Source organism: Lemur catta, chromosome 3 (genome assembly GCF_020740605.2).
Source record: "Lemur catta isolate mLemCat1 chromosome 3, mLemCat1.pri, whole genome shotgun sequence".
In the NCBI taxonomy this organism is placed as follows: Eukaryota; Metazoa; Chordata; class Mammalia; order Primates; family Lemuridae; genus Lemur; species Lemur catta.
This window is the reverse complement of record NC_059130.1, coordinates 33,850,173-33,873,998: the sequence shown is the minus strand read 5'-3', so window position 1 is coordinate 33,873,998 and position 23,826 is coordinate 33,850,173. Positions and strand designations below refer to the sequence as shown.

At 41.8% G+C, this 23,826-nt stretch overlaps 1 protein-coding gene across 6 annotated transcripts in view; it reads left to right on the top strand.

Annotated features, from left to right (window-relative positions):
- The first annotated feature begins 7,878 nt into the window (after positions 1 to 7,878).
- The window catches only part of CD244 (CD244 molecule), a 33,442-nt gene continuing 17,494 nt past the window's right edge, over positions 7,879 to 23,826 (top strand). For all 6 annotated transcript variants that reach the window (XR_006734075.1, XM_045547118.1, XM_045547115.1 and 3 more), the window contains exon 1: positions 7,879 to 8,079. Coding sequence is in view for 5 of the 6 variants with exons in the window: in XM_045547118.1 (XP_045403074.1) it covers positions 8,019 to 8,079 (61 nt within the window). In the remaining variant the exon portion in view is untranslated. The remainder of the gene's footprint in view (positions 8,080 to 23,826) is intronic.

The window sequence follows — 23,826 nt, the reverse complement described above, 5'->3', positions numbered from 1 at the left end:
GGCAGCCAAAAGCAGCTGACACAGGGTGTTGACATTCTGTTTCTCTGGTGTCTTCCCTTAGAGATCAAGTGCACTAGGTACAGAACATACTTCTAGAGTTACCACAAGCAATGCTTTTTAACATTTTCACTACTATATAACATGGAGTGCCATCTTTCCAATCTCCAATAAATACTAGTTTCTTCTTCACCTATAAACCTACCACCAAGCCAATGCTATATATTTTAGGTATTTATTGAAGGTGGAAAAGGAAGATGTTGACAGGTGCCTTGCTTCTCTTAAAGGCTTCAGTCTGAAAGTGACACTTTCTGCTTATATTTCTTGGCTATAACAAGTCACATGGTGCTGTTTAACAAGGGAAGAAGTGCAGCCTTCCAAATCATTGTGAGCAACACTAATGATTACCTGAAAGGTTTCATTATGAAGTGATATTAGTGGTCATTTCTTTATGCTAGTAACAAACAGCAGAAATGCATGGAAGCTAGGTCAGTTCTCTCACTCCCTCTCCCCCCATCTCCCTGCCCACCTGTCTGCTACCTTCATTTCTTCCTTTCTTCCTTTCTTCTACCATGCCATAGATGCTTATAACCCATGACAAAATCCAAGAACTAAAATGTTATTAATAATCTACACCTACCTCTGTGCTTCTCTATATCACTCCACCCCTTGCTTCCCACTCAGTTGTTGCCATTACCTCAATTTGTGATTAATGTTGTATCACTTAATTTACTTTTAAGCAATCATACACACACGCACACACATTACACATATGCCTAAATGGCAGATGGTTTAGTTTCTTTGTTTTCAACCTATGTAAAAATAGTATCATATTATATTAATATATTGTTTTCTGAGGCATGCTTTTTCCCCATGACCGTATGAAACTACTATACATCTATGCTGTTCCACATTCATTTTTCTGCTATTGATGTTTCATTATATGAATATAACACAGCTTGTTTTCCTTCCAGTTTTTTTCTAAGAACAATACTGTTATGAACATTGTTGTATGTGTCTCCAGGTACACATGTGCTAAAATTTCTCTTATATATGGATGTATAACTAGACATCAAATTGCAGAATCATTAGAGTTTATGAATATTTGACTTATAACACCAATTTATTTCCAGAAATTGTACTGATTTATATGCCCATTAGCTATATGTAACTAATCCAATTGACTTATATCCTCTCATATACTTGGTATTACTGGACTTCTTTATTTTTGGTAATTAAAATTCTCTTGATTTGCATTTCCTCATTCCTATTGAGGTGAATATCTATTCATGTGTTTATTGTCTGTTTTCTTTTTCTGTGAAATACTTGATCATATCTTTTGAAATTTTTATTAGATCATTTACCTTTTTAAAATTTTCTTATTGACTAGATAGTCTTTATATATTAGTATTAGTTTTTATTAATCCTTTATTGGATACATGCATTGAAAATATGTTTTCTTTTTTTTTGTTTTTTTTGAGACAGAGTCTTACTCTGTTGCCCGGGCTAGAGTGCCATGGCATCAGCCTTGCTCACAGCAACCTCAGACTCCTGGGCTCAGGCAATCCTCCTGCCTCAGCCTCCTGAGTAGCTGGGACTACAGGAATGCACCACCATGCCTGGGTAATTTTTCTCTCTCTATATTTTTTTAGCTGTCCATATAATTTCTTTCTATGTTTAGTAGAGACGGGGTCTCGCTCTTGGTCAGGCTGGTCTCGACCTCCTGAGCTCAAACGATCTGCCTGCCTTGGCCTCCCAGAGTGCTAGGATTATAGGCATGAGCCACCGTGCCTGGCCAAAAATATGTTTTCTAACCATGTATCTTTTATTTTTTACTTTATTGATGGTATCCTTTGAGGAACAGAAGCTCCCAATGTTAAAGATTTTCAATCTTTCTTTTTATGATTAGCATAGGATTTGGAAAAAGAAAGATGTGGCCAGGCACACTGGCTCACACCTGTAATCCTAGCACTCTGGGAGGCCAAGGCAAGAGGATTGTTTGAGCCCAGGAGTTGGAGGTTGCAGTGAGATATTATGATGCCACTGCACTCTAGCCTAGGTGACAGAGTGAGACTCAAAAAAAAAAATGCTATACTCTATAGTTGTTATTTGCTGTACTCATGACCTTTTGCTAAAAATAACTGAGCTTTACTGCAAAAATTTTGGTTGTCAGAGAGGTTCACTCAATACACCTCTGGATTTTGATAACCTGTAGAAGTAAGGTTAGGTGAGACTGTTGGTAATGGATATGCCAACTACATTTAAAGACAGTTTGAAATTCTCCTGGGAACATAGGGATGTTGAAAATAGGACAAAATGATGACATTCTGTCCCAGTGTATCTTGAAATTTCCAGGAAGTGAGTAACTGTAGGATCCCACTGCAAATTCCCTAAGGAATGGTAAAACCACTCAACTACAAAGACCGTGCTTCCATGAATCTCTTGCACAGTGTCTCCATACAACTTGCTCTGGACAGATTTCTACAGCTTTCACTCTTGGTGAGGCAAATATACAACCAAGTCTTGGAAATTCACTAATGGTTGAAATTATAGAAAAACAGCAAATTTCATTATCTTTCACTAAGCACTACATATTGATCATGCTATTTCATTCACAGTATCTAAAAATTCAGGCTGGTGGAATTCCACCTTGTTCTTTCCTCAAGTAGGGCAAAAGGTTTTAACCAATTAAAGGAAGTGCTCACAGGCTGCTTTTGAGTGATAAATGGATGTTGTGTCAGTATATATACCCACACACAAATGATGCAATAAATACGACAAGTGCTACTGTGCTAAAAGTAGTAATGTGCATGCAGAGTTGGCAAGTGGACTGTAGCCAGGAAAAACAGCAGATTTTAAAAGATCTAAGAAATGAAGAGCAAAAAAGGAGAGCAGAGCAGGAACCAATGCATTTAGAACAGAAAAAAGGGCTAGATGTGAAAGAGATGATATTTTTTAGACTTGAGGAAGTGAATGGGAGTAAGATTTCTAGGGCCCAAGATGTAGAAGTTGGTCTTTGATATAGGCTGGGAAGAAATCCCAGAATTAAAACACAAGGTAACAGAAGTCTTTGTTAAAGATTTATAAATATGAAATGATACTTTAGGAGCATCAGTTGGAATGAGGCTGATGCTGCTTTAGACATTCTGCCTAAAGTGTAATATATCTAACTCTCTGTCATAATACCTCCAGCTACCTGTGCATGTGCTGTATTGCTGTGGCTAGAATGAATGAAGACAGGAATAAATTATCAGTGAAGAGAGTGGAACAGGGGGAGGTCAGAGCATATGGTCCCCATGGACCAGGTCCTCATAAGAAGAAAGTACAGAGATGTGTTTAGGGACACTATCAGAGGCAACTAGATGGAGAGGGAATGCCAGAAAAACTCAGAGAACTTCACATGAAAGTCATGTAGGGAGGTGGGAGAGGAGCAGGGATGGGGAAAGGAGAAGGGAAACTCTTAGAGGAACAGGCAGTCAGATCTAGGCTCTTCGTCTTTTATGGTCTCATGTGTGGGTGTGTGGGCACGTAAATCTTTGCAGTGGATTCAGCAGCACATAGAGCCAGGGAAACTGTCAGCAAAGATAAGAATTCTGCATGACAGATAAACAGAAACCTGAAATAGAATAGTATCCTCCAGAATGAAGTTTTGTCATGTCAAAACAATTTCATTTATAGTCAATTGTGAATGCATGTCATCATTAAAATGACAACTTAATGTGGATGCAAGTTTATCTGATTACACTACTAAACTTTGGTCACATGCACTTGTTTTTAGAGGTACCCATGTAGCCCAACTTAAAATATTATAGGGAACATTGGCTTGTGAAAATTACCATATCATTAGAACATCAATTTTGATCTTCTATATTTATAATTCACAAACTAGGTAAAATTCACAAACTAGGTGGCAGGGCAGTTAGAGGGCATTATGTTTTCCTTCTTTGGTTTTATTTTTGCAAAACAATCTGATACTCTAAAATGTCAAACACAAAAATCTGATACTAAAATAAAATAGAAAAATTTGATACTAGATCAGATTCTGATTTACAGAATATAATAAAAGATACAACTACACAAAACAAAAATTTATATTTAATTATCTTTAAATTGCATAAGGCAATTCATTTGTGAATTTCCCTTGCAGTTGGGAAAACTTTTTCATTCATTTTTTGTGTAGAAACATCTTTTTTTTTCTTTTAGTTTGCACAATTCTTTTTTTTTAATGTCAACATACTATGTGGGTACAAATGTTTTTGGTTATGTGTGTCGATTTTCATTTGCTTGAGGCAGGGTTATAAGTGTGTCCATCACCCAGCTAGTGTTCCTTGTACCCGTTAGGTAAGTTTTCGCCCATCCCCTATAGAAACATCTTGTTCCAACATAAAAAAGCATAGATTGGTCCCATTTCCTGCATCATATTGCTAGTGTCAGGGAGATAGCCTCCAATTCTCTGCATCGTCCGTGTTGTTTCTTCACCTTGAAGCTGGGAAAGACAAGTTTCTTCTCACGGTGAAATTCTGAGATGAGTTATGATGTGGATTACACTCTTTGGCTGCTGCTCCTGGGTCCTTGACTTAGATGCAGGTCTACCAGGTTATTTGATATCCCAAGTATTGTTTAAGAGGCTCCATCTTCCATCTTCTTCATGGGAATTTTGTATCCCTCAACTTTAACCTGAACCTGTAAGTTATCACAGCCAATATGTAAAAAATAACTGGCTAATTCTGTTCCCACAAGCCAAAGCCCAAGAAGATAAATATGTATAGAAGGGGAAGCAATTTTCCAGTCCTTCTGAGAAATAGAGATAGAAAAAGAATGGTTGTGCTTGTGAAGAGTTTAGTTGTGGTTTCATTGAAACAGGAACACAGACAATATTCACATGGTTAGAAATAAAGGCAATGAGTTCTCATTTAGTGTCTAGTATCACAGAAATTATTTGTTGAGTTCTTGAAATATTGGTCAGCCATATCTGTAGGATTGGTTGGTCATATCTGTTGGGCCCCATTTGAAGGGTTTATCTTTGACTACTTTTACATCTTCTTCTTTGCGGGTATGCAGTAAAGGATTAACCTTACCCAAAGAGAAGCCTAGCCTTTGCCCTTGGCTCTTGGGAAGTAATCTCTAAGGCTTGAGATGACCTGCATGAGATGTCCCCAGTGTCTTCATTTACAGGGGACCTTGGGCCATGCCAGATAGTCTGTGCCAACAATGTAATTTATGGTGGGGGTTTTTGGCCACAAAGCCCTAGCTCAACTTCTGGAAGGACCAGAGACTGAGGTCAGCCATGTGGGTGGTCAGCCATGCCTATGTGACCAAGCCCTGGTAAGAACAATGGATGCCAAAGCTTGGAAGGGCTTTCCTGGTTGGCAGTGCTCTGTCTGTATTGTCACACACAATTCCTGGGAGAAGCAAGCACTACCTGCACAACTCCACTGGGAAAGGAGAACTGGAAGCTCTGTGCCTGCCCTGTGTTTGGGATGTTCCTGGACCCTGACTTAGGTACCTCTTCCCTTGGTTGGTATTCTTCTATATTGTTTTGCTGTAATAAAGTCTCACCATGTGTAAAACAGGTTTCAGTGAGTTCTGTGAGTCTTTCTAGTGAATTATCAAATTTGAAGGGGGTCTTGGAGACTTACGAACTTTGCAGTTGGCATCAGAAGTGGGATTTACTAGGATGAACTTGACTCACTGAAGCATGGTGAAAGTGTGGTTTGGGAAAAGGAAGGACGAGAGGGCATGAATTGATGCACCTTGGATTCCTATATGGCTGCTGACATTTAAATGCCCCATCTGAGTCTCCTGTCCCAGACTTTTAGAAACTTGGGCAATATGTATGGGAAATGGGACTACAAGTGTCTCTGAGTTTATGTGGACTTTGTAGGGTCTCAGGTCTTCATGTTAAAGTAATTGAATTGCACAGGAGGGCTTTCTGCACAAAGACTCGGCAAGGCAAGGTATAAACTCTATGAGGGTGGGGACCATGGTGGCTTAGCTTACCACTGCATCTCAAGGGGAATAGAAATATCTTCTCTGGGGAATTCATTCATTCCTTCAGCACTTGACAATCTATTAATCATGTATGAAAAACCAGGCACTGGGCCAGGCTCTGGAAACACAAAGCTCAGGAGAACACAGGCTTTATGTTGAAGAGCTCAAGGTGGGGGGAGGGCTGTGTGTAGAGCAAATAGCAGTTATTATGTGGTAGAGTTTGTTAAGGATCACAAAACAGACACATGCAAAGTAGTTTGGCTACTCCCAGCTCAGTTTCTAGGGGCTGGTGGGCCACCCACATGCCTGGTGGAGAGGATGGAGCTGGTTTTGGACTCAGGATTGATGGAGCTGACTCCTAATTCATGTGGTTCATTATTGCTTCCAACAGTGGGAGCTTGTGCTCCATCTATTATGTGAGGAAAGTTTACACTTCCCTGTTTTACCACATCTTGAACACTACTTCTCAAGGTCAAGGGCATGGCCAGATGAACTCCAAGGAAACTCCCAGGGGTTGAAGGCTACACCTTTGGAAAAGACAATGCAGAGAAGAGATGATACCATTAGACCAGCTGGGAAAAGCTATGCAGGGCTTAAGAAACAAAAACACAAAAGCCTCACCTATGTCTAGTGTTTTTACATGCATACTCTCAGGTATGTTTTTTTAATTTGATCTCAAAAACTACCTTGTGAGGAAGAGGAGCAAATATTGTTGACTCTGCAGGCTCAGTAAGTAACTAGGCCAGGATCACACAGATCACCAGGTACTGAATGGGAACTCAAGTTCAAGTCTTTGACTCCAAATCCAGTGCTCTGCCCAGAACCCCACTGCTGCCTCTATTGGCAGCTGACCCTCTCAGTCTACCTCCTGCTGCCCAGTTCAGACAGAGTGACTGGAAATATATGAAATGATGGGAAAGGGAAGAAGGGCGGACCTGAAGGGAATCAAAAGTATTTGCTGCTAAGGCAAAAGCGGAAGAAAGGGGCACGGACTCTGGGGAATAGCCATCTAAGCTTACTCGGGGAGATCCCAGCTGAAAGCTGCTCCCTTCTTCCTCCAACCCTGGAGTCTAGGATGCTGTGAGACCTAGATCTTGCATTTTACATCCCCATCTTCCAGTGTTCCAGGGGAAGTTGGATGTGGCTGTCCCCACCCTTCCACAGAGGCCTGAGGCCATCCAAAGCTGCCTGGCCTTTCTGGATGGTGGAATCCAAGTGTGGTTGGGAAGGGCAGCAAAAATGGGCCCATGCCCTTTCTGGGAGAAGACAAGAGAGGGCAGAGAGAACTATTATGGGAAAGTAGAAAAAGATGTAGGACAGGAATATAGAAGTACAGACAAGACACTTGGAGTAAAACCAAATTCTAATGAAAAAATTTGATTGGCTTATGTTTAAATTTTGGTATCCACTTGCATAGAATCCCCAAGGTCTGTTAGGTTTTCCTAGTGTTCCCAACCTCTTGGGTCTCTTCCTGTGTCGCCCCAGCTACTCATCCTGTCCTTCAACATTATCACCCTCTTATCTGGGGTTCTGTGTCTCAGCCCCCCATCCCAGGCCCTCCATACCTCACCTTTCCCTTCAACAATTCTGTGTGAAGGGATGGTCTGGGATAATGGCTGTTTCGTCCTCATGTAGGGCTCTGTGTATTGCCAGTAGGATGAAGAGAGTTGGAAAATTTCCGGGGCATCTGCCCTTTGAATGAAGCAGCCAGGCTGGGGCAGAGACAGGGATACAATTTTGAAGCTGGTTTTGTGAGTCCCTGAGAACACTGAGCACCCACCCACTTGCCAACTTCACAAGTTTGTCTTGTGGCAACTGTCAGACCGGGTCCAGGGGCTGGGGCTTCCTCAGCAGTCTTGTCAGCTCGCAGCAGACATTAACAGCCTTGAACTGAGGAAGCTGCGGCCAGATAGGCGGTGAGGCCACTCTGCTCCCCACCGTCCTCCTGCTGCCTAACGGCTGCTGAGCCTGTGCTCGGCAGAGCGTCTGGTGGGGCAGAGGGGCTGGCCTGAGCTTTCTGTCCTCTGGGGATGTTGGGGCAAGCTGTCACCCTCGCACTCCTCCTGCTCCTCAAGGTGTCTCAGGCCCAAGGTAAGGAGGCCCAGCGGGGGCTGATGTGGACTAAGGGCTGTGCCCCTCAGGAAGATCAGAGCCTGGAGCCTCCAGCAGTGCCACTTACATGGTCACCTGGGCCTGGGACTCCAAGGGGCTCCTGAGAGCTCTGACACTCTAAGTCAGATAGGACAGGCTGGCAGGGGGTTGGCAGGTCCTTAAGAGGAGCATCCGGCCCTGCCAGCAGCAATCCAGGCAGGCTTGGGCGAGGAGATTCTTTCCCACTGGCTTCAATTTACCTTTCTGTGTAGTGGGGAGAAAAGCCTCCTTCCAGCTGCCTTTAAGGGCAAAGGAAACCTCATCCTCTAATTGGGGAGTGAGAGGAGAAACAGCCCCAAGGCAGCTGGGTGGTTCTGGAGCTCAGAGACGGGCAGATGGATCCCTGAGGCAGGAAAGCTGGGAGGTGGGGTGAGTCCAGCGGCCAGACAGAGCCCGGTCCTCCATCTCCTCAGCTCCTCTAGCCACCTAGAAGCCACAGGGCCTGGGACCCATTAGGGAAATGTTGGCTTCCAGCAGGAGAAGGAGACAATAAGAGGAGGCTCCACAGCAAACCTAAAGCTGTCAGCTGGGCACCGAGCCATCTAAGGCTTACTTTGGGAGACCTCAGCTGAAGGCTGCCCCCCTCTTCCTCCAACCCTGGGGTCCAGGATGCTCTGAGACATGGATCTTGTATTTAGATCAGCAACTTTGCGAGAGGCTTTGTGGATGGGGGTGGAGTGAGAGGAGGGCACACTCTGGGCACCAAGGGAGACAAAACTGAGGCACAGGGTACAGCTGGTGCAAGGCTGAGCAGAAGTCCAATATGGAATAAAGTCCCATGCCCGGGTTAAACATTCTTGTGTCTTCCAGGAAGACCCAGTCAAGGCTCTCCAACCTTGGCAAGGAGACAGGCAGCCTAGGGCAGAGTATGAAGAGAAGGGAGCGGCAAGGGCGCTCTGGAGCTTGGGGCTCATAAGGGTGGCCTGGTGGGACCCTGTGGCACAGGATTCTAGGCTAGAGACCTAGGGTGGAACCTGGTCCAATTAGCCTGGAAAGCGGCTCAGAAACCTGAAGGAGGACTGATGGGATTTGGTGCCTGTCTTTGGGGATGAGAGTGACAGAGGCAGAAGCTGACCCTGAGGTTGTGAGCCTGTGTGACAGAGGACACTGCCCCCTCTAGCCCCAAGTCCAGGGCTTCAGCTCCGTGTCTGGCTGGCCCTGCAGCCCATTGCAGGGAGAAGCTGGTGAGTGACTCCTTGGGCACAAGGAGAGGGCACTTTGGTCTTCCTGAGCTTCTCCCTCCTCTTGCTATGTATGTCCTGTGTCTTGAGGGCTGGATTGGTGCAGGCTGAGTGAAGCTTCTTTGTTTCTTCCTTTCAATTTTTGAACTTCTTAGTTTGAAATCATTGCAGAGTTCCAGAGAAGTTGCAAGAATAGTCTGGGGAATGGACACGCTTGAAGCTCTGACTCGGGGTGGGGTGGCGGGTATGGGCAATAAACATAAGCTAAACTTTTGTACCCCCATAATAAGCTGAAATGAAAAAAAAAGAATAGTACAAAGAATTCTTGTATTTCCCTCACCTAGATTTACCAGTTAACATTTTATCACATTTGCTTTATTTTTTTCTTTCCATATATATGTGTATATATCTAAATTTATAATAATAATTATTTTCGCTGGACCATTTAAGAACAAGTTGCAGACATCATGTCCCTTTACTGCTAAATATTTTAGCACTTATCTCCTATAAGCAAGGACATTCTCATATCTGTAAGGTTTTAAGACCGGAGTCCATGGGAGAGATGGCACGGCTGAAAGTTAAAGTACTCTCCCGGGTCTCGGCACCAAATGTAAGGATTTTTGGATTTGGCCGGCATGCAGAGAAAGAAAGATGAGCAGAGTTGAAAGGGATAAGTAAAGAGGCTTTATTGGAGCGCTCCCGGGTGGGGGTAATGAGTCCCAAGAGAGGGACCCGGGCAAGCTTCACAGGCCCCACGAGTGAACCAGAGAAGTCACCCCGCCCAGAAGTCTGAGCGGGCTTATCTATGTTTTTAGCGCTGGGGGATGGGAGTTTCTCTGGAGGGAAGGTTTTGGCACGAAGAGTGAGGAATTTCTTTGTTGCAGTTTTAGGGCAGGTATTGAGGAATAGGAAGGGCTTCTTCTTTTTTCATTAGGGAAGGGAGGGATGCCTGCCACCAGCCTTACAATATCGTTATATAAGCACAATCATGAAATTTAGTACATTTAACACTAATACCATCAAATATGCAGTACATATTCAAATATTACCAATTGTCCCAATAATGTGCTTTATGGCATTTTTTTCATGATCCAGGATCCAATCAGGATCATGTATGACATTCAGTTATGTTTCTCCAATCATCTTCAATCTGCAACTATACTTTTTAACCTTTCTCCATCTTTCATGACATTGCATTTTTGAAGAGTATAAGCCAGTGGCTTTGTGCAGAGTTCCTTGATCTGGGATTGTCTGTTGTTTCCTTATATGAGTCAGATGATCACATGCATTTGGGGCAGGAATACCACAGAAGTGATTCTCTGCCTTTCTTACTGCATCCCATTGGGACACATATAATGAAAGGGAATTTGTTTTAAAAAACTTTGTTTACTGAAAAGTTTAATATGCATACTACTTTTTTGTTTTGTTTTGTTTGTTTTGAGACAAGGTCTTGTTCCGTCATCCGATATAGAGTGCAGTCGCATGATCGCAGCTTACTGCAACCTTGAACTCCTGGGCTCAAATGATCCTCCTGTGTCAGCCTTCTGAATAGCTGGGACTACAGGCAGGCGCCACCATGCCATTATAATTTTTAAATTATAGAGATGGGGTACTGCTATGTTGCCCAGGCTGGTTTCAAACACTAGGCCTGAAGTGATCCTTCTGCTTTGGCCTCTCAAAGTGTTGTGATTACAGACATGAGCCACCTTGCCCAGCTGTGCATACTATTAATATTTATGTAAGATGCACATATCACTCTTGAGTTTTGCAAAAATCTTCCAAAGCCTTCTCTTTTTAGGCAAAGTAAAAGTCATGCATTTTATGATGGCCTAAGTGACCTGGTCTCTGGGACTCCCTCCCCTTCATCTCTCCTCTTGCTCACCGCACTTCAGCCATGCTGGTGCTGGTCCTCGAGCATGCTTCCTGTTAAGGGTTTGCACCCCAGTGTTCTCTTCCCGGAATGCTCTCCCTCATTGGCCACGTGGCTCGCTCTCTCACCCACTCAGGGTTTTGCTCAAATACCACCTTCCTAGTGATGCCTTCCCCCCTGAAAATGTCCCACCATCCTGCAACCCCTTATCTCTCTCTCCACTTAATTTTTCTTCGTTGTCCTTATCTCCATTTTATGTTCTATCCTGTTTACTTATTTGTTTTATTTTCTGTCTCCTGGTCTCCTCTTCAGCCTATGAGAGTGTAAGTTCCTTGAGGCTTTCGTCTGTTTTGTCATCATTGTATCCTCAGCATCTAGAGCAGTACCTGGCACCAGAAGGCCCTCAGGTAATATTTATTTTCACACCAACATCTCTCCCTTTATTCTCATTCCTTCCCTGGCTATGATTTGAACAGCTCTGTACCAGGCACTGGGCCAGCTATTAAGGATTCAGTGGTGCATAAGTCCAGGGCCCCTTTGTTCACAGAGCCTACGGTCTTCTGAATCAGTATATATTTATAGCTGTGATGAGTGCACAGCACAGTGCCTAATACAGTAGATGTTCAAACATGTTTGTTGAGTGAATAAGTGAATTTTATTCAGGCATCATAGGGGCAGACTGGGACGATTTGGGGTCAGATATATTGGGGAGTGGGGACCTTCAAATCACTGTCCACATGGGCCAGGTGTGGTGGCTCACACCTGTAATTCCAGCCCTTTGGAAGGTCAAGGCAGGAGGATTCCTTGAACCCAAGAGGTTGAGACCAGCCTGGGCAACATAGCCCAGGCTACATCTCTACAAAGAATAAGAAAAATAAGCCAGGTGTGGTGGCACACACCTGTAGTTCCAGCTACTCAGGAGGCTGAGGTGGAGGATTGCTTGAGCCTGGGACTTCAAGATTACAGTGAGGTATGATTGTACCACTGCACTTAAGCCTGGGTGATAGAGTGAGACCCTGTTTTACAAAAACCAAAAAACAAAAATGAAAGAAGCCCAGCTCACAGGAATAGTCCTGGGCCCTAAAATTCATTTTCGACCCTAAATTCAAGTTTTGGTTGTCCATTCCGAGGAATCACAAAGGCCATGCTAGAGTCTGTGAATCCCCAGAGGACTTGGAGCCTGGGGTGAGACATGTCGGACAAGAAAAGGGCAGGAACATCTTACAGATTAGCTCTCAGGGTTGCGACAATTTGCATAGATGTGTAGAAACTTTCACTTCTCAGGGAGGGGTCTCTAATTGCAGCTGCTTTGGCTGGGATCCAGGCAAGCTCTAGGAAGGCTGGAGTTGTTTTTACTCATCTCTTCTTCATTGCACTTCCCCTCAAACAAAGGGTGAATGGCAAAATAGCTGGGAGTAGGGGAGAGATCCAACTCAGAGAAGCTCAGGCTGCAGCACCATTTTGAAGGGAATCCATTTCTCTAAAAATCAGTCTAGGGATAGCCAGACCATTGTCTTTATAAACTAATCTTTTTTTATTGAAGTGCAACATGTATACAGAAAAGTGCACAAAATTATAAATGTACCTCTCAATGACTTATTGTTAAATGAACACACTCTTATATCTACCACTTGTTCTGTCCCATTCATTGTCTCCTCCCTCTACCACAAATCTAACCACTTCTCTGACTTCTAACATTTACCTGTATATAAATGGAATCCTATGGTTTGTACTCCTGTGTCTGGCTTGTTTTGCTCAACATTCTATGAGATTTATCTCTGTTACTACTTATAGCTGATCATTTTCATGGCTGTATAATATTTCATTGTATGACTATACCATGGTTTTCTCACTCATCCTATTACTGATGAACCTTTGGCTTGTTTCCAGTTTTTTTTTTTTTGCTATTATAATAATGCTGCTATGAGCCTTTTGTACATGCATGTCTGTTGAGTATGTCTCTGTCAGATGAATTATAGGCAAATATTTTCTGTAGTGTCCTTTTTTTTTCATTTCAGAGTATTACAGGGGTACAAACACTTTGGTTACATACATTGCCTTTGTACCACCTGAGTCAGAGCTACAAGCATGCCCATTCCCCAGATAGCTACCTCCCCATTAGGTGTGAATTTATATACATCCCCTCCTTCCCTCCTACCTGCCTGACACCTTACGAGTGTTATTTCCATATTTGCATATAAGTGCTGATCAATTAGTACCAATTTAATGGTGAGTACATGTGGTGCTGGTTTTTCCATTCTTGTGATACTTCACTTAGAAGAATGGGCTCCAGCTCCATCCAGGATAATACAGGAGGTAGTTCACCAATTTTTTATGGCTGAGCAGTACTCCATGGTATACATATACCACATTTTATTAATCCACTAATGTGTTGATGGGCACTTGAGTTGATTTCCACATCTTTGCAATTGTGAATTGTGCTGCCATAAACATTTGAGTGCTGATTTTTTTTTTTAAAGCATGTCTTTTTTCCCTCTGGGTAGATACCAAGTACTGACGTTGCTGGATCAAATAGTAGGTCTACTTTTAGTTCTTTGAGGTATTTCCATACTACTTTCCATAGAGGTTGTACTACTTTACATTCCTACCAGCACTGTATGAGTGTTTCTATCTCTCTACATTCATGGAAATGTTTGTTGTTTTGAGATTTTTTGATAAAAGCCATTCTCATTGGAGTTCAGTGATATCTCATTGTGGTTTTGATTTGCATTTCCCTGATGATTAGACATGCTGAACATTTTTTCAAATGTTTGTTGGCCATTGATCTCTCTTCTTTTGAAAAGTTTCTGTTCACATACTTTGCACACTTTTTAATAGGGTTGTTTGATTTTTTTCTTGCTGATTTTCCTGAGTTCTATATAAATTCTAGTTATCAGCTCATTACCAGATGTATAGCATGCAAATATTTTCTCCCATTCTGCAGATTGTCTATTCATTCTAGTGATAGTTTCTTTGGCTGTGCAGAAGCTTTTTAATTTGATCAGGTCTTATTTATTTATTTTTGTTGTTGCTGTGATTGCTTTTGGGGCCTTCCTCATAAATCCTTTGCCTAGGCTGATATTTACCATATAAGAGTTTTTCCAACATTTTCTTCCAGAATTTTTATGGTTTCAGTGCCTTAAGTCTGTTATCCATTGTGAGTTGATTTTTGAGAGAGATGAGAGGTGAGAGGTGCGGATCCTGCTTCAGGCTTCTACATGTGGCTATCCAATTTTCCCAGCACTACTTATTGAATAGGGATTCTTTTCCCCAGTGTATGCTTTTGTCTGCTTTGTGAAAGATCAGATGGCTATATGAGGATGGTTTTATATCTGGGTTCTCAGTCCTGTTCCATTGATCTATGTCTCTGTTCTTGTGCCAATTCCATGCTGTTTTGGTCACTATAGTCTTGATGAGTCCTTTTTCTGGCTTTTTTTTTTTTTTTATCATGATGACATTGGCTTTGTAAAACTTGTTGCTTGAAGTCTGGTAAACGGATGCCTCCTCATTTGTTCTTCTGGCTTAAGGTTGCTTTTGCTATATGGGGTCTTTTCTGGTTCCATACAAAGCATAGAATGATTTTTTCTAGATCTGTGAAAAATTATGGTGTTTTAGTAGGTATTGCATTGTACCTGTAGATCACTTTTGGTAGTAAAGACATTTTAACAATGTTGATTCTGCTGATTGATGAGCATGGTATGGTTTTCCATCTGTTTATGTCCTCTGCTATTTCTCTCCTCAGTGTTTCATAGTTCTCCTTGTAGAGGTCATTCACCTCCTTAGTTAAATATATTCCTAGGTATTTTGTTTTCTTTGCTATTATTGTGAAAGGTACTGAGTCCTTGATTTGGTTCTCAGTTTGACTGTTGTTGGTGTATATGAATGCTACTGATTTGTGTACATTGATTTTATAACCTGAGACTTTGCTGAGTTTATTTATCATATCCAGTATTCTCTTGGGAGAATCTTTCGGGTTTTTGTGATATAAGATCATATGGTCAACAAAGAGTGATAGCTTGACCTCTTCTGCCCCCATTTTCATGCCCTTGATTTCCTTCTCTTGTCTGATTGCTCTGGCTAGGACTTGTAGCACCATGTTGAGTAGAAGTGGTGATAGAGGGCAACTTTGTCTGGTTCCAGTACTAAGCAGGAATGCTTTCAATTTTTCCCAATTCAGTATGATGTTGGCTGTGGGTTTGTCATATATGTCTTTTATCATTTTGAGGCAAGTCCCGTATATGTCTATTTTGTTAAGCATTCTTATCATAAAAGGGTGCTGAATTTTGTTGAATGATTTTTCTGCATATATTGAGAGGATCACATGGTCTTTGATTTTACTTCTATTTATGTGGTGAATTACATTTATAGATCTGAATATGTTGAATGATCCCTGCATCTCTGGGATGAAGCCCACTTGGTCATGATGGATTATTTTTTTGATGAGCAGTTTTATTCAGTTTGCTAGGATTTTATAGAGAATTTTTGCATCTACATTCATAAGGAATATTGGTGTGTAGTTTTCTTTTTTTTTATGAGTCCTTTTTCTGGCTTTTTTTTTTTTTTATCCTGGTGACATTGGATTTGTAAAACTTGTTGGGGAGAATTACTTCCTTTTTGATATTATGGAATGTCTTCTGCAGGATAGGCACCAGTTCTTTGTAGGTTTGGTAAAATTTGGGTGTGAAACTAAACTATCTGGTCTAGGACTTTTTTTTTTTTGAAAGGCTTTTTATTACTGTTTCAATTTCAGTACTTGATATTGGCCTGTTCAGGAATTCTATTATTCTAATATTTCTTCCTGATTGAGCCTAGGGAGGCTATGTGTTTCTAAGAGTTTGTCCATTTCCTCCACTTTTAAAGTTTCTGCATAGAGATTTTTATAATATTCAGAGATGATATTTTGTATTTCTGTGGTATCAGTTGGAATTTCTCCTTTTTCATTCCTTATTGAGCTTATTAGAGTCCTTTCTTTTCTGCTTCTGGTTAATCTAGCAAGAGGCATGCAAATTTTGTTTATCCTTTCAAAGAACCAACTTTTTGTTTCATTAATCTTCCATAGAGTTCCTTTGTGATTGATTTCATTGAGTTCTGCTCTGATCTTGGTTAGTTCTTTTCTTCTGCTGGGTTTAGGATTGGTTTGCTCATCCTCTTCCACTTCTTTGAGATGATTCATTAGATTGTTGGTTTCTGTTCTTTCTGTCTTTCGATCATAGGCATTTAAGTTACGAATTTTCCTCTCAGGACTGCTTTAGCTGTGTCCCATGGATTTTGATAGCGTGTGTCCCCTTTATCATTTCCTTCAAAGAATCTTTTGATTTCCTTCTTAATTTACTCCTTGACCTGACTATCATTCAGCAGTACGTTGTTTAGTTTCCATGACTTTTGGTAGAGATGAGTGTTTTTGTTGGAGTTTATTTCTAATTTTATTCCACTGTGGTCTGAGAAGATGCATGGTATAATTGGTATTTTTTTAAATGTGTTCAGACACATTTGTGACCTAGGATGTGGTCAATCTTAAAGAATGTCCCATGAACTGATGAGAAGAAGGTATATTCAGTGGTTTCAGGGTAGAATGTTATATAAATACCTGTTAGCCTCATTTGTTCTGGAGGTCTTTTTAAGTCCATTGTTTCTTTGTTGATTTTCTGTTTGGAGGATATGCCCTGTTTCCATAGGTGTTCTTTTCACTCTGTTGATTGTTTTCTTTGCTGTGCACAAAACTTTTCATTTGATATAATCCCAGTTGTTTATTTTTGCTTTTGTTGCTGTGCTTTTGAAGTCTTATTCATAAAATCTTTTACCAGCTCTTACTATATTCTAAGAACTATGCAAGGTTTTGTGAGGGAAACAAGGATGAAACAGATGTTGATTTTATCCTTAAGAATCTTTCAGGCAGACGAAAGTAGGTGTGTATAATAACAACTACAAGGGAAGATAGAAAATGCAAAGTGTCATTAACAGGCAAGATATATTTAGAGAAAAAAGGGAACTAAGAAAATGGAGATTCCTTCTAGGTAAGGAAACAGGAGAACTGGACTTGCATAATAAATAAGAGTTTAGGAGGTAGGGATAAAGTATAAGGACAGTCTGAGCAGAGAAAATGGACCAGAAAAGCAGGGGAAACATGATATTTGAATGGGAAAATGAAAGGCAGATGCACTTGTTATTTTGGAGAAAGATAGTATTATAAATGAGATGATTTGGTTAACTACTACTAGGAGTAGGACATGAGATAGTAAATTTTGGTAGAGGTAAGGAGGTTGCTTTGCCTGAGGAGAAGAGTTAATATGGTCAGTATGAAGCTAAATTGAGAGGAAAGGAGGAGAAGTGGGGCGTGGGCCCTGCAGGATACTTTATTTGTTCTCCAATTTTTCCTTGATTAGGGCTAGCTCTGCCCCAGCATTTTTGGGCTCTCACTGGGCTGTATTCACTCACTCCCCAGCAGATACCCCTTTTTTCCCTCTACCCTAAGCCTGGTAGCACAATCCCAAGCTGAGAAAACCTCAATATGCTTTAGCTGGCTGGTGGAAGTTCTGCTTTCTCTGAGACCTTTCCCTGCCCCCTCTCCTGGTTGCTCAAGCCTCACACTTTCCTCTGACCAGCAGGTGCAGGCTGGAGGAAGCTGAGCAACTCTGGGCCCTTCAGGACTTTGGAGCTTGCAGCTCTTGCCTGTGGGCTCAGGGCTGAGTGGGGCTCAGGGCTGAGTGGGACTCAGGGCTGGTTCTGATCATCCCATTGAGTGCCCTCCATATTTGTTGTCCACTTTTTCCTGAGGCTGCAGTGGAGTTCATCACCTGTCCTCTACCCTCCCTCTGCAGAGTTACTGTTTCAACTCACCCATTCTTAACCACCGGAAAAGGGCCCCCAAAGCTGTAGCAATAGCAACAGCAGTGGCAGAGGCCCTGGGGCCTTCCCTGACTACCGGCATCTGCTGTGGCCTGTTGCCTCTGAACAATGGGCACTTATTGCCCGCCCCCCTTTCATCTCTCACTAAGCACGTGAGAACTTGTTATCTTCTCATACTGGCCTTTCTTCTCTCCCCATCTGGTGTGTATACCCACCTGGGACAGGGACCAAAGTCTTCTTGTATCAGCCACAATGCTTAGTACGTGTATCAGTACCACAACCCCACCCCTGCTCCTGTCCCCTTCTAGCCCATCCGTGGACACTCTCTCCAACCATCTTCCCACATCTGACTGTTGAGAGCTGCAGGAGAAAATTTAACAAAAAAGGGAAGCTATAAGTTTACAGCTTCCAACCTCAGCTGGGCCCCCAGTGTCCTGGGAATCCTTGTTTCTGGTCCATGGCTTTTCCCATCCCCCAAAAGTGATTCTACACCTTCGCCGTCTCTTCAAGGCCCTGTGAACCATCACAGCCTCTACAAGCCAGCAACCTCCTTCTCTAAGAAAACAGGCACCTGTTAGGGCTTTTGCCAACCTCGCCAACAACTCCCCAAGGTTAATGGGCCTTATCTACTCCTTTAAATGACCACATTTGCCTCTGTTCAGAGCAAGGGTGCTCTTGTCATGTTCTTGACTAACATGTCCTTCCTTGTGTGCTCTGGGCACTACAGCTTTGTCCAGGAGGTCGTCTGGGACATGCCTGGTCTTTCTTCAGCTGCTCCTATTCTGCTGGCTTTTCCCCCTTAGTTCATTTTCTTCCCTTTGGAAGAACCAAACCAATCACCCAAACAACATTTAATGTTCATCTTAGCTCCTCTTTAATTGCAGACAAACCCATCTTGAGTATAAACTTATATAATATTACATAAAAATAAAATAAAATATAATTATATAATTTAAAAAGTGATCCCAAAGGCAGTATAGCATCAACACTGCAGATCCCACTTTTGATTCTTTTGATTGATTGATTTATTTTTTGAGACAGGTCTCATTCTGTCACCCAGGCTAGAGTGCAGTGGAGCAATCATAGCTCACTGAAGCCTCCATATCCTGGGCTCAAGTGGTCCTCCCACCTCACTCTCCCTAGTAGCAAGGACTACGGGCATGTGCCAATGCACCTGGATAATTATTTTTATTTTTGTTTTTTTAGAGACAGGGTCTTGTTATGTTGCCCAGGCTGGTCTCAAACTCGGGGCCTCAAGTGATCTTCCTGCCTCAGCCTTCTGAGTCACTGAGATTATAGGCATGAGCCACAGTTGATTCTTTAAGTATTTAATAGTCTAGTCAATAACTTCACCATTTTCCTGTATAACCCATATTCAATTTTGTGATAGCAGAGAACTACATTCTTCTACATAGGGCTCTACATTCTGATTGACTAGTGGTTATATAGGAGTTTGCTTATATTTTAGGTACCTTTTCATATTTCTGCTAGCTCTCACAATTTTATAAAAGGTAAAAATAAAATAAAACCACCACCAAACCCTTAAAAATTAAGGTCATGTTCTGTCACCCCAAGCTCCAAAGTGCTGGACAGGGTGGGTTTGCTCCATTCTTACCAGACCCACAAGCTAGAAGTGTGGGCGCCCTTTCCCTGTGACTGCTCTGCCTGCAATACCCCCTTCCCTAGTCTTTTCTCCATCCACCAGGCAGGCCCTGACTTGTTCTTCCAATGGCAGCTCCTAGCCCCTCCTCTAGGCAGCCACTAACACCCGGGGCAGAGGAAGGCATGCTTTCCTTATGCCTGCATCACACCTGGGCATACCTCCATAACACATTGCAAATCGTATCTTAGTTGGCTGTTTTAGGTTTAGCATCCTCTAGACTGTAAGCTCTTCAAGACGGATCAAAACTTTTCTGTTATATCTTGAGCCAGTGCCCTTAATAACCCCATTCTTAAATAGGAGTGATAGTAAAAATCTACCCACAGATATGGCAAGAGCAACATGCAATTACCACAGATGCCGGCTCAAGGGTTGACAGCTTATTGGTGTGTACTGCCTGCGTGCACCCTCAATGCTGGCTGTGCACAGCTTTCAGCTATTGTCCTTACCTGCTTCTGTTTTGTTTCTGCTCTTCTCTTGTTATGATTTGGCTTCTATTTCTTATTTACAATCCTGCTCTACCCTATGGACTTTGGTTTTGTGGCAAGTACTTCTGGCTCCCATGCTGGAGCCCTTAGACTTGGCTTGTCTTGTGGCTCTTGGCATTTCCTCCTGTGAAATACTCTGGATCCACCTGTAGTCTCAGCCCATTAATGCTTTAGGTGGGGTGGAGCTCTGGATACCTGTCACTTAGCCCAGTGCCTGGTTAATGGACTGTATCCTTTGATGTGGCTCCCTCTCTATGGGGCCTTACCCTTGACCCTGCACATGAGTAAAACTGCCATTGCTAGTTAACCGTGTTCGGTGTTTCATTTTTTTCCACCCTTTTCCACTTGCTTGTTATATGTGAGTGGCACGTCCATCTTTCTGTGTAACAAACGTTCTATTCAAAACTCTCTTCTCCACCCCACTTGCCTGGGCTAGTTTCTTGAAAGTAATTTGGTTGGCTTATCTTCTTCCTTTTCCATAGGCCAAGAAGGTGATTTCCCATTTGTAGGAGATGAAGTCTTGCCACACATACCTATTTCTTTGCAAATCACTAAGACCATCTCTCTTAGTTCTTCTATCCCTAATATTTTGCATAAAGTTTTTATCTTCTTCTTAGTCCTTTGTCCCCAGAACTTGCTATTGCACCTACCTGGAATGTTTTTCCTCTAGCTCTTCCCATGGCTAGATCTTTCATATATTTCATTTCTCAGCTGAGATGTCACCTCCTCAAGGAGTTCTTCCCTGGCTGTGAATCTAAAGAAAGCCCCACACTCCACCAGCCACTCTGTCGTATCACCTTTTAAAACTCCCTTCCTAGCACTTATGCCTCTCTGAAAGAGCCTAAGTTTAATTTTTTGCTTACTGAGAGTGGAAATCTTATCTCTCTTGCCTATCCCTAGATGCTAACCCCAATGCTTAGAGCAGTGGTTCTCACTGGGGACACTTTTGCACCCCCAGGGGACATTTGACACTGTCTGAAGACACTGGGAGCAGGGGTGCTACTGGTATCTAGTGGATAGAGGCCAGGAATACTGCTAAACATCCGTGCAATGCACAGCACAACCCCCACCCCCAACACACATAACAAGGAATTACCAGGCTTCAAATGTCAAGTGCTGAGGTTAAGAAATCCTGCCTTAGAGCAGCATCCGACACACAGAGAATGTCCAATAAATATCTGTTGAATATAGGGGTGAGTAATCATCTCATCCGCTCAGAGGGTCTCAGTTACTCTTATAGATGCACCTATAACCTAGGTTTAGGGCATTTTCTTTACCAATCTGTAAATTTGTCTTATCCTATTTCTTCTTTGTTTTACTTATGTAAGTTTTATGATCCACCGATTTTTGTTTTATGTTATTTGAAACTTAGAATCAGGAAGAATTTTCTGATATTTAGCAAAGAGTTGGGTTTAGCTAAGAGGTGAGTGATTTCACTCTTGCTGTGGTCGTGTTTCCACAGTGGCAACATTATACTTTGCTCTTATTGAAGTACAACTTTCCTCATTTAATAGTCAGAAGAATTCTATGAGAGGTAGTCATTACCCCTTTTTTATTTTTTATACTTTTTAGTATAGATAGAACTTGTACTAATATGCACAAAATTTAAGTGAACAGCTTGATGAACTCTTATATATGTAGGTACATATTACCACTATCCACATAAAGAGGTGAAAGATTTCTAGCTCCCCAACAGGTCTTTGTGCCATCTCCAAGTTGATATCCCCTCTAAAGATAACCAGCATTCTAACCTCTTTCACCCTAGATTAGTTTTTCCTGATTTCATATTCCCTTTATATGAAATTTCATATAAATGGAATAATTCACTGTGTACTCTTTTGTGAATGGCTTCTTTACTAATCATCACGCTGGTGAGATTCATCCATATTATTGCCAAAAAGGTAGTTTATTCTTTTTCATTACTTTGTAGTATTCCCTGTAAGAATATAACATGATCTACTTACTCATCTAATGATATTTGGGTTGTTTCTATTTTGAATTAGCTTGACTAAAGCCATTACTAACACTCTTGTACATATTTTTAGTGGGCATAAACACAAGATTTTCTTGAGTATGTACTCATTCTCCTAGATCATAGGGTATATGTAGGTTTAGTTTTAGGAGATATTGTAAAACAATTTTCCAAAGTGCTTGTACCAATTTACACTCCCACTGGCAATAAATGAGTCTCACTTGCTCCTCATCTCTGCCAACACTTGAAACTTTCAGTCCTTTAAATATTAACCATTTTGGGGAATCTCACTGTTCTCTGATAACTAATGATGTTGGGTATCTTTTTGCATGCTTATTGGACATTTGGATATTCTCTTTTGTAAAGTGCCTGCTTAAGTCTTTTGCCTTTTTTATTTTTTGGTTGAATTGTCAGTTTATTGCTTATTGATTTGGAGGAATTATATATATATAATCTGGATATGAGTCCTTCATCAAATACATGTATTGCAAACATTTTCTCCCAGACTGTGGCTTGTCTTTACACTCTCCAAATGTTGTCTTTCACCAAACAAAAGGTCTAAGTTTTAACAGAGCCCCGTTTATCAATCTTCTGTCATGGTTGGTGGTTAGTAATGTTTTTCTGTTATGTTAAAAATGTCTTGTCTCCCTCAAGACATAGAAGATATTCTTCTGTGCTTTTTTCTAGAAGCTTGATAGGTTAGCATTCACATTTAAATTTGTGATCTATTTTGAATTAATTTTTGTATATGGTGTCAGGGAGATGTCAAGGCTTATTTTTTTTTTTTTTCTAACAGATATTCAACTAACCCAACACCATTTGTTGAAAAGATCAGGTATTTTTGCATCTGTGATCCTGGCATGCAGCTCCTAAAATCCTTAGAAACTCCAAAGTGATGTCTTTTTGTATACTAATGAGTTGACTGATGGCTGGTAGCCCCTGGGTTGGGGCTGGTAACTGGAAAGCCCAAGGGAGGGTTAGAAGGTTGGTACTTTGAGCCCAACCTTAACTTTGAAAGAGGGGAGAAAGACTGAAGGTTAAGTTGGTCACCATTGGCCAATGGTGTAATCATTCATGCTTGTACAATGAAGCCTCCATAAAGACCCAAAAGGTCTAGAGAGCTAAACATGTGGAGGTTTCTGAAGGGTGGTGGCCTTGGGAGGGCACAGAAGTTCTATACCTCTTCCCCTATATGTTGCTCTATGCATCTATTCATCGGTATCTTTTGTGATATCCTTTATAATAAACAAGTAAACATAAGTGTTTCCCTGAGTTCTGTGAGCTGCTCTAGCAAATTAATCAAACCTACGAAGGAGGTCATGGAAACCCCAATATATAGGCAGTTGGTCAGAAGCACAGGTAAAACAACCTGGCGTTTGCAACTGGCATCTGAAGTGGGGGCAGTCTTGGTAACTGAGCCCTCAACCTGTGGGCTCTGATGCTATTTCCAGGTAGATAGCATCAGAATTGAACTGAATTAGAGGACACCCAGCTGGTGAATTGATCGCTTGCTTGATATGTGGGGAAAACCTCCCACACCTTGGCCACAGAAGTTTTCTTCTGTGTGTATTCTTGCAGTGTGAGAGCAGAGGAAAACCAGTCAGTATTTTTCTCATACACAAGGTCTATTTCTAGATTGTCATATTCCACTATTTTTCTACCCTTTTAAC